Here is a 16,904-nt window from a genome sequence, read left to right on the forward strand (position 1 = left end):
AACTCCAAGACTGCTGCCACTTAACACTTTCCCACTGAACACTTTCAATTTTGCTGTCCAGTAGCGATATCCCAAACTTCAGCAACGTGTATCTTTCTTTACTTCCCCCTTAAGAATCTCATGGAAATACACCAGTTAGAACATACTATATCCTCTACATCCTAAATGCAATTAAATCTAGACATGGGATTTTGTGGACATTTTCCCCCTATTTTTTAATTTCCTTCTGTTTGTTTTTCTTCTGCGGGGGTGAGAATGGGGGTGGGGAGTGTCTGAGACCAGGATTCAAATGCTTGATCTGATGCTATCACTCACTGACTGATGATGTCCTACCAACAGAGCCATGCCACCAATCCCAGAAACAACATTTTTAAAAAACATTTATCAAGGAGAAATGAGTTTGAATAAGTTAATTCTTGAATAAAGTAGTTCACAGTATACAATGCAGAAATTCAAGATATTCTCTTGAATGCCTCTTTTCTCTAACAAGTCAAAGGCAGAGCTTAATAGAAACTGTATTCATCAGGGCTTGGGGAATTGAGGCAAAGTAAACAGTCATGCAGAAGTTGTGCTGAGTTCTGGTTAACCGAGAGACTAATGCTTACCAAATAGTCAGTTTCTTTTCATATCCAGGCCTCTTCTTACTTATGCTGGATCTTGTGACTGTTTCTGGCTAATAGAACATGAGCAGAACTGCTTTGATGCTCCCTTTTGGGGTCATGCAATGATGAGTATATGTGTACCCAGAAGTACAGTGTCAGAATGGTGGACCTTCTTTCAGTGTAACTTTTAAAGTGACCTCATGAAGGCATCTTAGATCATTTCTAGATGCACAGCATGCTATTTTTTATACTTGGATTACACTGGGTGGCTGAGATTTCAGGATAATTTGAAATCACAGGGTATACCTAGCTTAATCATTATGCAAATGCAAGTTCAGCCAAGCTGATTAATATTAACTGGGAAATGCCACTAATTCTCATGAAGTCAGGAAACCTTAGTCAAATAATTTTTCTCTTTTGATCACTCTACCATATTCTTTTAAACACAGAGCTTTAAAAATGCTACATTTCTTCCTTTTTATTTAGAGTCATTCTAGTGTAAGAGAATTACCCAAATCTACCAGTCAAAGACCACTGGATCTTTTCCTGCTTTAAATTTGTGAAAAGCATCATTTGCAGTTACAATTACAGTGGTTGCTTTTAGAAACTGTCACTGTTTACAGCTTGGCTTCTTTGCCTTTAGGTCTAGAGAATTCCATCATTGAAAAGAACCTATGCTTTCCTTCAGTTCAAAGAAACCAGATATAATAAAACACGATCAAATTATGCTATAGCCAAATTACTAAAGTCTTCCTGAATAATTGTGGCACTTCTCTCTCGTCTTACTTTGTAATTTCATTTGAAGGCAATGAATTTGAAGATTGCCAATGATTACTAATTTTTAAAAAAAGATAAAAGCTGCTTCACTCTCTTATTCATTATCCCCCCTTTAGCTTTCTCTCATATTTTCATCTGAATTGGCTTCTATTGCAATAACTCTCAAACTTCGCTTTTTAACAACAAAAATATCTGTCATTGCAATATTGCTGTGGAATCAAGTGAAATAAAGGGTGTTAGAGTCCTTCCTAAGTTATTGAGCTGTAAGGATATAATAAAAATGCACCTCATGGGCCAGGAGTTTGGCCTAGCATGCACGAAGACCCAGGTTGGATTCCTTGGTACCACATACATAGAAAAGGCCAGAACTGGTTCTGTGGCTCAAGTGGTAGAACACTCACCTTGAGGAAAGCCCAAGGACAGTGCTCAGGCCCTGAGTTCAGTCCCCAGGACTGGAAAAAAAAATGCACCTCATTTACAAGTTCCTTGTATTGTCTATCCTCAGGACCCCAAGAACCCTAAATTAAGCACCTGTGTGATTAAAAACTCCCCCAAGCTGTGTCTTCATGAGTCACCCCTTTGAGGCTGTTGCTAGATGGTAGGTTTCCATGTGTAAGTTTATTTGATTGGCATCTGTTTCTCTCAGTAAATCCGAGAGTAAAACAGTTGTAGTTTGCTTTCTATCCCTTAGGACCCAGCCTCATGATTACCTCAGAGTAAGGAATGAATCTTCCTCGGATAAACAAACCAAAGGACTGGATTAACGAAAGCAGGACACAGGAGACAGAGATGAACTTCCATTTAGCATTCCTATGGTCTGAATATTACCAGAAGCAGGGCCAAACAGATGTTGAGAATTTCTTCAGCAGTCACATTTGTAGTAACTTGGAAGTTTCCCCAGATGGTCCTGGTCCCCAGATGGGAAAATTCTTCTTTACAATGATTACCTCAGTCAGAAAGTAACATGATTTTCCATGTATGAAAAAAAGTATTCTTCAATTGTTGCCATAGTGTAGCATATTCTATTTTGTTTTCCTAGGAAACCAGGATTGGTAACTTTGTTGAGAGGTAGATAGCTTTGAAATTGTCATGGATCTCCTCCTTACTTCCCTGTGGTAGTGTGAGATTGCTTGTTTAAGAGCCTTAAACTCTAGGCCAGAGGAGCTGTTGGGGAGGAGAGCTGGGGGGGAGGGGAGAGGCAGTGTCCCTGCCATTCCAAGAAGCCCCAAAGCCAACCATTGGTGTGAAGCTAACAGGTTCTGGTTACCAGAACTTCTAGGACTCCAGATTGCCCACCTGTCCCAGTATAAGCTCTGAATAGCCTGGACAACAGCTGAGAAACACAACAACATGAAAACCTAGTCTGCCAAGGGGTATTTGTGTTCCATCACTATGACAAAATACCTGGGATAATTAACTGAAAAGAAGAAGATTCATTTCGGCTCGAGGTTACCAGCATTTCTGTTGCTTGTTGCTTGGGTCTACCCTACTGAGATTGTGGCAAGGTAGAATATCACCCTGGAAGTGGATAGCAGAGGATAATAACTTACCTCATCCTGGCCAGTAAGCAAAAAGAGAAATGAAGAGGCCTGGTCCAAATTTCCTCCCTTCCTGGGTATACGCCCAATGACCTAATTTCCTCCTCTGAGTCTCCACCTTCTAAGAGGTCCCCCTGTAAGTTCCAAGTAGCCTCATCAGTTGGGGACCAAGCTTTCAAACGCATGAGCCTTTGGCAGACAGTTAAGATCCAAATCCTAACAAAAGGCATTTCAGTCAAGGTCCAATTATATAAAGAAACTGGAGAGGGGATTTTAAACATAGGGAAATTAAATGCAAGGAAGCGGTTTCACTGGTAGAGAAGAAGCTGAAAAGTCAACACACCCAGAGGTAAGCAATAGCAGGAAACCCATATCTTTCTTACTGTAAAGCGCCATCATAAAGGGAGAGTTAGTTACTAACAGTATCCAGGTTATCAGATCATTCCACACCACAGCTGGAGTCCAACAAGCTAGAGCCATGGAGAATGGATGCTGCATGAGATGTCTCATTATGGGACAAGTGGGAAGCAAAGGCATGTCCTCCACCCCCTCACGACATCATTCCTCCCCCCACCATTCCTCACCCCTCATCTCAGCCTAGTATTGGCAGTTTCTGTGGGTAATTACTCTTTCTGGAATACTGAGCTAAGGCATGGAAATGCAAGAAATGGATTTTTGAAGGCCCACAGCTTTAATCAAGCCCAGGAAGGCACCTGGATCTCATCTGCATCTCTAGGGATGAACCTACACCATGCCAAATAATCTGCAAGTTGCTGTGGGTTTTCAATGAAAAGGAACAATAAGTGTTAAAAAATTGAGAACTGTTTGTTTTCAACAAATACTACATGTACATAGTTGGATATTCAACAGATTCCAAGGACCACTAGAGATAAACAAGTCTATTTATTTTGTGTCCAAAATACCTAATCTTCCCTCCACCCAGAAACATCCATGGTTGCTATTTCTATTTAAATGTTGACAAGATAGTTTCCTGCAATCTATAGATGTATTTTGTAGATACATTGGTTTCTCTGGGCTGCCATAAGTTATCACAAACTTGGAGTCTTGAAACATTTGAAATTTGTTCTTTCACTGTTCCAAAAGCCAGAAATTTAATACAAAAGCAAGTTAGCTAGGTCATGCTTCTTCCAAAGACTCTAAAGTCCCTTTTTGCCTTTTCCAGGTTCTCTGGGTTCCTGGCATCCCTTGGCTGGTAGTTATATCACTCTGATTTTTGCCTCCTCCCTCACTGGCCTTCTCTATGTGTGCAGGGCTTGTGTGTCCCATCTTCTCATTTTAAGGACACTAATCATTGGATTTACATCCCACCTCATCCAGCATGACCTCTATCACCACTGACTCTCATTTCGCTGGTATCTAGGATGGAACTCCTTTTTCCAAATTGGGTCCCATTGTGTACTGGGGTGAGTGTGAATTTTGGGGAGAATCTATCCATACCACGATGAGGGGGGGATAATGGTGCTTCTCAAATTTCCCTATGAAGAAGGAAGGGTGGAGGATGTTCATGAAGAATGGAGGAAATCCATTCGTGGCCCCCTTCAAATCTATAGACTTGTAACGTCAAAAAAAAGGAGTCTAGAGTTTGTAACAAGTTTACCAAGAAAAGTCTAGTGATTGTGAGATGCTCTTTTGCAATAATCCAATGTTGACCTGACAGCTAATATTTACTAGATAAAGACCCAGTGGGTCTTTATCTGTTGAAGAATGATGGCGTGAACATTGTAGAGTGAAATGTACACTGTAGAAATGAAATGCAAACCATGTTTACAACCGCTAAAACTGTAGGCCTGCTAGGAGGCAGATCCATGAAGACTCAGAGCTTCAGAGTCTATGTGGCATGGTTTCCTTTCCATTAAAACCTGACCTCTTTTACTTTTTACTTTACTTTTTTATTTCTCAGAGGGTATGTCCACAGATGCCTTTAAAAGAAAATATGTTTACCCGGGAAGTTTTAATTTGCGTATATTTACACAGCTATAATAAAATGCTCACTAGAAAGTTTTTTTTAAAAGAAAGCAGAACAATGCGTTATTTGACACTTTAGTGATGTCATTTTGAAACTATGCACTCACCTATCTACCTTTCTACCAATGCCTCTCACAGATCTGCTTACCAAGACCTCAGATCTCCAGTTGGAAAACTAGAACTAAGGTTCCTGCAAAAATCAGAAATCTCAGCAATTTTAAAAGACTCTGTGAAAAAGTCTTATGAAATAGCCTTCACTGAATAGTTGGGAAATATGAGCTATAAATTTCTCTCTGCTGGCCACTGAATAGAGAAAAAGAGAGAAATAAAAAGCCACAAAAACTCCACTTCCCTTGCACCCAGTAGAGGATATTTTCACTGAAATTCATCAATATTTGCACATCATGATTATCCTCATGGGAATTAAAAGATGTCAACATTAAGCCATGGAATCATCACAATAATCCTACATGGCAAAAATTCTTTGCCCAATTGTTTATAGCTAACCTATTCAGTCTGTTTGTGCTGTCATAAAACACCTCTGACTGGTATTTACAAATAAGAAAAGTTTCTGTTTCCTAGAGGTCGAGCCATATAATGTGTTATTGTTGTTCTTAACGTACCATGTTATTTCTCATCTCTTGTGTTGTCCCTTGGTTATCTCATGTTGTTACAGTATGTTACCTTGTTATCTGATATATCTCTTATGTATGTTTATTTAAATAGGAGAGAGAAGGGGAGAAATCAAGATGAGGGGAGGAGGTGGAGGGAGGGAAATGGGAACATGAGATAGGGTAGCAATGTTTGTGAAGTAATGCACCTTCTATCTGGCAAATATAATGTAACCCTTCTATTAATTATAATAAAAAATAAGAAAAGTTAATTACTTATGTGTCCTCATCAGAGGAGCCCTCTCCATCTTTGAAGGAGGGTTTGTAGCTTCCTAGTCTAAAATACTTCTACACATTTGCTCAATACTTCTTAGTCTGAGTCTTCATCATTTTCTAGGTGTCTGACTCTAGATACTTCTAAAGTCCAGGTGGTTTTGCATTGACATCATTCTCACTAAAGAACTTGGGACAAATTTCTTACACAGCATGCTTGGTTGGAGGAAAATTCACTTGCTAGGTCATCATAGGAAAATAAAGCTCCATTTAGCACATGGATTCCGAGAGGTATGATCTGGTAAATCCTGAAGGTTACCTGAACATGTTCCCACAGGTGTTTTCAGTGAAGTCACTGTCACCACCCTCCTCCTCTGACCTTCCAGGGCCTACCTCTGCTAAGATGAATGGGAGCCTTGTGACCAAATGGGTCAGTTTTGACTGTGCCTCAGTCAAAACAGTGGGGCATGGAGAATGAATCAACTAGAACATGGCACCTAAGAAGAAGCAGATCAGGGTATCCTGAGAGACAGCGGATGCGACCAGGAGGAGGCCAGTGGCTGTGAAGCCAAAGAGCTGAATATGAAAAGCAAGAGGCAATACAGGAGGTAGAATTTAAAAAATTATGTTCTGATCACTGACAGCCAGTAGCAGTGAACTCTTCTTGTGGATTCAGCGCCTGCTGAGTGACCTTTTCCACAGAAAGAGTAGCAATCTTGCCTGCTGTTCTGTGGCTGTTTCTATTTGAGAAACTGCACATTAGAGGTTTTCATGCAAACTATAAGCAGCTGTATATCACCTACCGAGGGAATTAGCCCCTAGATTCAGTGGCATTTGTCATCAGTTCTCAAGTTTGGGCACTCAGGACATGGTCCATTCCTGCCTTATTAGTGTAGGAGAGTTATATTGCCTTCCAGGTACGTAGGGTGTAAGAAACACAGGTAATGACTCAGAAACCTGGTGTCAGCCAGGTCTGAGTTGGAATCCCACATCCATTGTTCATTCCAACTTCCAATTCCCAGCAAAGTTCACTGTTTATAGAGTGAAGCCTAGAATATGTACCATTACTTGAATTAAATAAGATTCTTGCTTAAATTCATTTATGTGGTAGAATTTGGGTTCCATCATGGTTGTAACTAATGTCACAGCTTCCTTCTTTCCCTTTTCTATCTAATGTGCATTGCTTTCAATTTTTGGTTCGTTTGTGCTTCAACTCAAGGACTTGTATCCTTACTGGATTTTTCTGATCAAGTCTGGGACTCTACCACTTGAGCTGCTCCTCCACTTGTAACAGCGATACAGGCAAGACAATATGTTGGAATGAAGTCTACAACTTGAGGGGGGATAGTTGGGGGAGAGAAAGTGGGAAAAAACATAGGAGAGGTAACAATGTCCAAGAACAAATGTACTCACTACCTTACAAGAAAATTAAATAGGAAAAGAAACAAAAAAATATATTTAATGATAGATAAACAAAACTTTCCGAGGTGGTTAATTGGAGATAAGAGTCTTGGATTTGTCTGCCCTGGTTTCAAACAGTGATCCTCATATAACTTAGCTTCCTGAGTAGCTAGAATAACAGGCACAAGCCACTCATGTCTAGCTTTATTTTTTAAAGGTATGCTACAAGTTTAATTTTCCTCTAATGATCTGATAGTTATTGTATGGAGAATTTTTATACATTGATGAAAAAAGAAAGGCATTCTGTGGTTTTGCTTTGTTACTTTCTTTGTAGTTTGTAAGATTGTTAATGTATTTAGGTGCTCTACTAGTTGGTGCATTGACTACTGTAATTTCATCTTTGTGGATCAGTGCCTTCATTCATATATTGTGACCTTCATTGTCTCTTCTTGCTAATTTTAATGGAAATTCTTTTTTTTAACAGATAACAATGTGATTACTCCTGCCTTCTCATAGGATGAATTTGCTTGAAAAGTTCTTTTCTTTTTTAATTGTAATTAATAGAGGGGTTACAGTTATATTTTCCAGATAGAAGGTGTGTTACTTCTGACACATTGATCCCCTTCTCATGTTTTTGTCTTTATTTCCCCCTTCCTCTACCCTCCCCTCATCTTGTTTTCCCCCTTCCCTATTTCAAATAAACAAAAAAAGGTTCCTTTCTATCCTTTTATTCAGAATCTATTTTCCTCTGACCATGAGATATGTTTCCTGGAGATAACAAATGGTTTAGATCTTGTTTTTTGTTTATTTTTAAAATTTAGCCTGCTGTTCTACATATTTGACTGTTGATGCTTAATATGCCCATGTTTCCTGACATCTTATTGTTTTCCTGTAGTTTGCTTTTTTTTCTCTTTCCGTTTCATTAAATTAGTCCTCTAGTGATTTTTATTCATTGCCATATTTTTTTCATTTTCCTTTGTCTTCTTCAGACATTATGCTTCCCTTTAGTATCTTTTATAATGCTGGTTTGTGTTCATAAATTATATTAGCTTTTCTTTATTGTGGAAGATTTTAGTTTCCCCATCAATTGTGAAAATTAGCTTTGGTTGGGTACACTAGTTTAGGTTGGCAATTGTTGCCATTCAGAGAATGAATCATATCACTCCAGGCTCTCCTTGCATTCAAAGGTTATATGAAGAAATATTCAGTTACTCTAACTTTCTTTCCACCTTAATAAAATTTCCTATTTGATTTTGCTACCTTTAAATGTAATTCCTTGATTTTAAATCCAGATGTTTCACAACAGCATGTCTAGAAGTATTTCTTCTCTGATCCTGTCTGCTAGGAATTTTGTATGCCTGTCAGTTGGGTAAAATTCTCTTTCTTGAGCTTGAGGAAGTTTTCTGTTATTATTTTGTTGAATAATTCAAGGTTCTCAATGACTTTAGTTTTGAATTCTTCTCCCTCGTCTATTTCAAGTACGTGTTGCTTTCATATTTTTGGCTGAAGGTACAAGTTCTTTTTTCTTTCTAGTTTGATTCTTCTATCATCAAAGGGCAGCTTTTGTATTCCTTCAATCTTCTGGAAGTTATTTGATTTTTCTCTGTGACCTAATCCACGATTAATTTTTTTTTGTGTATGTTCTCTGTGGATTTGAAACTAAAGAGTATTTTTTACTATTAGGTGACAAAATTTGTGATAAATCGGATGATCATATTAACGATGTTGCCTTTTCTTCCCCACTTTCCCTATGTTAAAATGAGAGGGGTAAATTGTTAAATTATATTTCTGTGTATTTCTTCTTGAACTATCTGTAGTTTCTTCTCTTAGGGTTGGGTCTATTATTTGGTATGCCTTCATAACTACTGAATGTTATGGTCTTCAGCATAAACCAGTCCATCATTTTACCTGCATTTTTTAGCCTAAATTATACCTTGTCTTACATTATGATCAAAAGCAAGAGTTTCTGGTAGATTTTCTTTGCCTTATATGCATCTTGCCTACCCCTATATATTCACCTTTTTTCATATATTTTTATTGTAATTAATAGAAGGGTTACATTATATTCACCAGATAGAAGGTGCATTACTTCACAAACATTAATACCCTTTCTCATGTCTTGGTCCCCATATCTCTCGCCCCACCCCACCCCTCTCCCCACCCTTGCCCCTCATCTTGTTTTTCCCTCTTTCCTATCCTATTTCAAATAACCAAATAAACATATATACAATACATTAGGTAACAAGGTAAACTATTGTAACCATATGAAATAACCAAGGGACAGCAAAAGAGATGAGAGACAACATAGTACGTTAAGGACAACAATCACTCATTATATGGCTTTTGTTTCTATATCCTAGAGGTCCTGTCATTTAGCATCATACTATATTAAAATTACTATACTATACTATAATTAAAAATTACACTGTATTAACAGGGTCTCCAGTGTATATCATAAAACTGAGGTTTGAAGATTTCCGCCTTTTTGACTGGCATGCTATCTATTCTGCCTAGCATATAACTAGAATTCCATAAAATTGTCTTTTCTTTTCCTTGACCAGGTGCAAGTGTCCCTACATTCTCAATCTCCTTGTTACCTCTAGTCTGGGACAAGTCTAGACCTGAAGTCCCCTTCTGAACCATCCCGGCTTAGTTGGATTCTCACTTTTGTTTGCCCCTATTGTTCTCACACTTTTGCCTCTTCCCATGTGACAGGCATCACAGATCCTCATAAGAGGTGGGAAAGTTTCTCTCTGCACACAGAAGAATGTCTGCAGCATTCTTATACTTTTGAAAATATTCTTTAAAATATAGTTGAAAAGCAGAGATATGATTTCATGGGAAATTTCCCAAGTACTCTCAATGGCAACTAATTCTAATTCTTTAAAATATTAGCTAGACAATTAAAAAAATTATGGAATGGATGTGTGGGAGGGATGTCATTTTTCAATCTCTGCACTAAATATATTAGAATAAAGACTAACGCTAGGTAAGCACTCAACATATAATTAATTCATCACTTCTACAACCTTGACACTGGATTCTTGGCGGGGGACTCACTTGCTTTGGTGAGTAAGAATCTAGGGAAGAGGTTGGTGACTAAGAGTCTAGGGAAGAGGAAATTCAGAGTAATCAAGACAGCAAATACAGACTAGGGAAATTGTCAGAAATAGATGGGGACCAAAACACAAGAGGGTGGAGAAAAATCATAGGAGGTTTCTACATCCTCATTTTGCCTGCACTGATTCCTGTCTTTCTACTTGGCCTATCATCAGATGAACAGCCAGTCTTTGCAAAGGTCTCACTGACATCAGAAGGAGGTATTAGGGAGCCAGGCAGAGAGATGCTGAAGCTGGCTGGAGCCAAAAGGGCCCTAGTAACTTTCTGGGAGTGAATTTATGAGGATCACAACAACAAAAAGAAGACAGTGAGCTAGGAGACAAGAGTCAATTTTCTCTGTCCCTAGTCTCTTTGGCTTTTTCCCATCCATTACTGTGAAGCTAGCCAAGTATTTCTTATGTGGGTTGAAGTTGTCTAACACGTGTTCTAAATAAGAGCCAGTAGAGCTGTTTCTATTTTTAACATTTTAATATTGATGAAAGGTCACTAAGATTCTTTGTGTGCTGGTTCAGTTCCTCACTCTCTTCACTTGCAAGCTCTTATTTTTCTCCAACATACACACATACATAAATATGTGTACATATAATTAGTATCCACATATACGTGTATGTGTTCATATTAATGTGTATATGTAATCATGTGGGGGGGTGAAGATCTCATTTTAATGAGATCTTTGGGTAAAACAGGACCACAACCACTTATTTCTTTGGGGGTAGACCCTTAACCACCAGGGACTGGACTATCTACACATCCTAAGATATGCAGTGACATGTATAGACTTTGGTAAACTACCCAAGCTTGGACTAAAGCCATTACCTTTTTCTCTTGACCATAAAGAAAGGTTTGGAATAGCAAATAGCATTAGGGTTTCTCTCCTTTAGTTCTTCATCACATACACATCTGAGGGTCTTGAGGCCCAGACAGGCAGACTTGCATGTTTCTTTCTCCCATGAATAATAAATACTACTGTAGTATATCTCCACAGACGGTTCCACACGGATGCTGTATTCGATTCTCACAACCTCATACCTATTTTAAGTATTCCCACCTTACAGATGAGACACTTGCCCAGTGCCACACAGATTGCCAAGACAGACACTGTGGAACCGACTGGAATTCTTCCACTCTTTCTAGTGTGCAGATACTTTAGTCACGCACTTTCCCTCCCCTCTTTATGCTATGCTGTGGGAAACATGGAAGTATGCAGACTGCAAGTACCACAGGTCAATTATCCCCATTAAGCTTAGAGACCAGGAGCCACTGAGTGATAGCGAATTTTCTCATTCCTTACCTGTTCTCAGGGTCAGCCAATGTCATGCTCCGGGTGACATAGCACATTTTCAGGGGGATGTTTTTCCGGTCTCTATGGAAGGAGAATGGTTGGGATGACAGAGGTTCTGATGAGCTGCTGCCTAACCGAGGGGATTCAGGTGGAGGTGTTTCCCAGCCAATCTCGGATACTGGGGATCCTTTCTTCACATAGGGTGTGGCTTCTCTCATATACTTCACTGCAAACAAAAATCACAACAAGAGGTATTTAAAAACTGACTTTAGGAAGTGGCGCTGTGGCTCAAGTGTGGTAGCCTTGAGCTGAAGAGCTCAGGGACAGCACCCAGGTCCAGAGTTCAAGCCCCACGACCAAACTCCCCCCCCCAAAAAATAAACAAAAACAAAAACTGACTTTATGGAAAGTCTGACTGTAAGTTTCACATAAACTTCCATTGGACAAACTCCCGGCTAATGATGGAAATTCAGAATTTCTGTCCCACTCAACATCATTATTCCAATTCTTAAATTACAGGTGCAGCTGGGGATTCGAATTTATTGGTACAATGTCCTGAAGCAGAGAATTGCTCTTGGCATTTTTCCAATGGGGGCAATGTCTATCTTTCCTTTTATTTCTGGTTATTTAAAACTTTTTATTTTTATCTTTAAGTAGTTGTAGAAACGAGTTGTCATCCAACAAAGGGCATATAAATACAGTGAAACTTGATCAGTATCACCCCTTTCTTCATTGTCCCTGCCCCTCCCAAGTCCTCCCCTTCTCTCAAGTTTTCTTGATTTTACAGAATCTGCATTGAATTTTATGATCACATTTCCCAACTCCTTTCTTCATTCATCTAACTATTTTAATGTCTACCTTTTCTGATAAAACACATTCCAAGAATAATAGGTATGTGGTATATATGTATATTGGGCAAACCAATCACATCCTATCAAATTCAGCCATATTTACTACAAGTCACAGAGAAATTATCTGGCAAAGAAGATTGTTTGGTTCTAATAGACTGTAAGCACAATTAGGAGGATTGCATAGCGCTATCGTTGCCCCAAACCTGTTTGCAAATGTTACAGTTATGTAAGGAGGAAGATTATTCACCACCACTGTATCTTAAGGAAGGTCACTGTTTCTGTTTACTATATGTAAAGAGGAGCTTTGATTTTTAAGAACAAGTGCAGACAATTCAATGGGAAAGAAGTTATACAAAGATGAAATCAATAGACATCTTCTGAAGGACTGGTATTTTTTAATCTTCAAAATTGTGTCAGTAGAAGCTAGACTACTGCTCATCTTTGTACATTATATTTGTTGTTAGAAAGGAAATTTAAGCATCATCTGAGATGCATGAGAGACTTTTCCCTTGATTGCATTATTAATGATTCTTTTGGTTGGATAAGTGTTTCAGTAGTGAGAATCAGGGACACTTCATGGAATATGTATCATATGAACTTGGCTTTAAAAGGTAGCTAGGACTTTACAAAGTAGGAATCAGAATGGCCATGTCTCTTTTACATAGCATATTCTGATTACTAATTTTGATTGCAATTCCAAAGGGATGAAAAATTAGATATCAACTTGGAAAGCAGATAAAGAAGGAACATTTGTCATATGTTTCAAACATGCATTGACTTAACTTTGAGCCAAGGTCTTTATGTGTCTTCCCACACATTTAAACTGCATAGTTCCCACTGAGGATCCTATTGAATAAGAGAAAGTAAGGTCTAGGGAAGAAATTCCAACCTATCTACCATTTGTTGACAATGTTCCCACAAACAAAGCAAAAAATATGAGTATATTGGTATCCTTTTCAGAAAGGCCTTATAAAAGATATTGGACTTTGGCCAAACACTATGGACTTTACGTAGGTTGTTTCTTGCAGTTAGTATTATCACATATATCTCAATACCATGAGACTGGCAAGTTTATCTTATATGGGCTCTCATGGCTAGAAAGTGGTAGAGCCATAGTTTGAATAGCCAGAAAAATCTTGAAGGGATTTTCTATAGTTCATTTTTAAGAAGTAACCTAACATCTTGTCAAAACAAACAAACCAAAATCAGAATGTCTAGAAGTAATAATGAGACCAGAATTAAAACATTGATTGTATTTAATTCTATGGAAGAGATTAGTGAGTTATCGATTAGAAATGTACTACAAGTTAGAATGATGAGAAACATGGAGTAGAGATGAAGAGGTGTGAATGGTACAAAGAGAAGGGCTGGTATGTTTGACTACAGTCCCAGAAGAAAAGGAGAATGAGAAGCACCTAAACATTTTCTTCAAGCAAACTTATCAAGGAACTTTGGTTTTGCTGAACAATACCTCTGAACTTCATCATTAAGACAAATAGAAATGTGTATTTCATTATTTGTTCTTTGAATAGGTTATGCAATATACAGAATTTATGTTTCTTCTGAGATTTTTAGCTATCATTATAATTTCCAGTAATGTTGTAGGCGAATCTGAACAAAATCCCTAAATGAGTCTTGAGATTTCTTGCAAAAAACAAGTTTTCCATTTCAAAGAAATAAAGAAGGCAAAGAGATTATCACTACAGTACATAAGAAAGACAGCTGGGGTCCGGGGACTTCTTTGCACATCTGTCTGGAGTAAGAAGTAGCAACACAGTCCTTCTAAGGCCCCTTTGTTCATTACTCTGCTTCCTTCTGATTGGTGGAGAAAAATGGAGAAACTTGTTCTTGTGTATAACAAAGAGAGAGAAAGAAAACCACCATTGGATGTCTCCAAGGGTGTATGATTTCTGGTCCAGAGGACATAATGTGATTATGACTGTCTCATCCTGCTGGAAGAAACTCTAAGCTTAGCTCTTAGACATAACCATCAATCTCTGATCAAGCATTCTTGAAGCCTTTCTGACTCCTGATTGGTACCAGCAGCTGAGCACCTACCTTCAGGTAGAGAGCAAGATTATGGCAGCCATGCTTTGGAGTTGTAAATAGTGTCTTTTCTTTTTCTTTTTTATTATTGGTCATGGGGCCTGAACCCAGAGCCTGGTTGCTGCCCCTGAGCTTGTTTGTTAAAGGCTAGTAATCTATCATTTTGAGCCACAGCGCCACTTTCTTTTTTCTGGTTTTTAATTGGAGATAAGAGTCTCATGGACTCGGACTGGGCTGGCTTTGAACAATGATCCTCAGATCTCAGTCTTCTGTCACTAGGATTATAGGCATGAGTCATCAACATTTGACTCATCCTTTCTTTTGCAAAAATAATGTTTAGAAATATGTATTGACATTTATGACATAGTTGTACAAAGGTGTTTCAGATCTGGAATGCAGCTTGATCAGTGTTATATTCCATCTGTGCCTCCCCCTACCTTTCTTGAAGGCTACTTGTTCTGAAATTGGCACATTATTTCTGCTTACATTCCATTTATTGGCCAAAACTTCATGGCATATAGTCTTAGTTCCTTTTTTCTTGGTGAGGAATTGAGGATTGAACTCAGGGTCTCTACCTCTCTCCCCTGAGTCATATACTACAGTCCTTTTGCTTTTTAGTTTGTTTTTCAGATAAAGTGTTGTGCGAGGCAGGAATGGCCTCAGACTCATTCTCTTACCTCTGTTTCCCAAGTAGCAGAGATTATAAACATTTATCATGATACATCACTAACTTTTGCCTGAGCTGATCTTGCACTGTGATTCCCAACTAGCCGGGATGAGAAGCATGCATCACCATACATGACTCACCCACATCCCTAGTTCCTCTGGAGTTTAACTAGATTTCGCAATACATGAATGCAGATGTATTTGAACAACCAGTAGAGAAAACAATTATGTTCTATGCATTTTGCTTAGAGTCTCTTGTGTCTTAACTTACTTGAACCTCACAATAACCAAGAGCACTATATTAGAATCATCCCCACTTCGCCAAAGACACTGCAATAGGAGAAGTGAAATGTTCAAAGCTGTAATGCTAGATTGAGGGAAATAGATTGTTTCTAGAGTCCTTACTTGTAGCTGATGCCATATGATTTCTTATACTTTTTTCCCTAAATTAATTTTGTGTGTGTGTGTGTGTGTGTGTGTGTGTGTGTGTGTGTGTGTGTGTGGTTAGCTTCTTTTTTCTGTACTGGGAGAAAACATCTAATTAGGAGGCAATTGCTCGAAACAGAAGAGCATGATTTTTTAAGCTGAACTATTAAACTATGGCATTTCAATAAACACCCTTTAAGACACCATACTATGTATTCATAACAGAGGGTTTAACCTGGCAGAGCTGAACAGCCGTGTCTGCATAATGATACCTCCATGTGCTTACTGACAGTAATTTCAGAGAAAGAGCTGTTGAAACCAATCAAGAGGCTGCCAGGCCCAGTTGAGAGCACCTAGTAATCAGAACTAATTAATAAACCATGGCCCTTTCTGAACATCACAAATTAAAAACTGGAATGAAGCAATTAAAATTCCGATCTATAGTTACAACAAAAGAAAGAGGGAGGCAAGTCTAAGAAGTGGTCACCTCCCCACAGCACAAGTCACTTCCAGTGTGTTCACAGTGTTTGTGTCTGAAGGACCGGCAGTTAGTTGTCAGTCTTTCAAAAGAACATTGAGGAAAGCTCAAGTTTGCTAAGGCCTCAAGCTGCCACAATTAAATCTTTGTTGGGGCAGCCAGATGACATTTGGAAGGAAAAGCACACACAGGCTACTAATGAGGAAGTGCTCCAGGCAAACCCAATCAACTCTCCTAACAGGCTAGTTTCTAAAGAGCCAGAAAAAAAATCCATCTGATAGGTTCATTTTCTTAAAAATAACAACAACAGAAAAGGGAGTTGGGTTACAAGGAAATGAATATTCCATTACTTTCAAGGTCACGAACATAAAATGTGAACTTTGTAACATGATTAAGGAGAAAGAGAAGCTGGGGGCCAGAAACAGATACTCACGCATTGCTTAGACAAACAAATGGACAATGGATTGTTGACAGTGGGATTTGCTGATCAAAAAAAGCAGCATCAGAGCTTTCCTTAGTGATGGTTTTCCTAAGTGGCCTTAGAGAGGAAAGATATGCAGGAAAGGGAGCCATTTTTATTTCCAAAAAGGATCAAGAAATTGATGAGAGAGGTAATATGACTTTCCGAGAAACCACAGCCAATCTCTCAGAAGGCTGATGGTGTGCTAGAAAGTGAATTGGCCCTGGGAATCAGGGACTTGGATTACAATTCCAGCTCTGCCACAGCTAGCTCTCTGGGTCTGGGCAAGTCACTTTACCTCCCCATTCCATTTCCATCACCTGTCAAGGGAAAGAAATTGGTCCCTACCTTTCAAACATTTTATGGTTCCTTGGGAAGCCACTTCCA

General features: G+C 38.7%; 1 protein-coding gene across 1 annotated transcript in view; it reads right to left on the bottom strand.

The window, feature by feature from the left end:
- Sntb1 (syntrophin beta 1) overlaps positions 1 to 16,904 on the bottom strand; it is a 213,688-nt gene that overhangs the window by 105,127 nt on the left and 91,657 nt on the right. Inside the window, exon 2 of the mRNA XM_090339330.1 lies at positions 11,600 to 11,816. Within this exon, the coding sequence (XP_090195456.1) occupies positions 11,600 to 11,816 (217 nt within the window). The remainder of the gene's footprint in view (positions 1 to 11,599; positions 11,817 to 16,904) is intronic.

The sequence above is a fragment of the Megascapheus bottae genome, chromosome 9 (genome assembly GCF_031878675.1).
Source record: "Megascapheus bottae isolate mThoBot1 chromosome 9, mThoBot2.hap1, whole genome shotgun sequence".
Classification (NCBI taxonomy): Eukaryota; Metazoa; Chordata; class Mammalia; order Rodentia; family Geomyidae; genus Megascapheus; species Megascapheus bottae.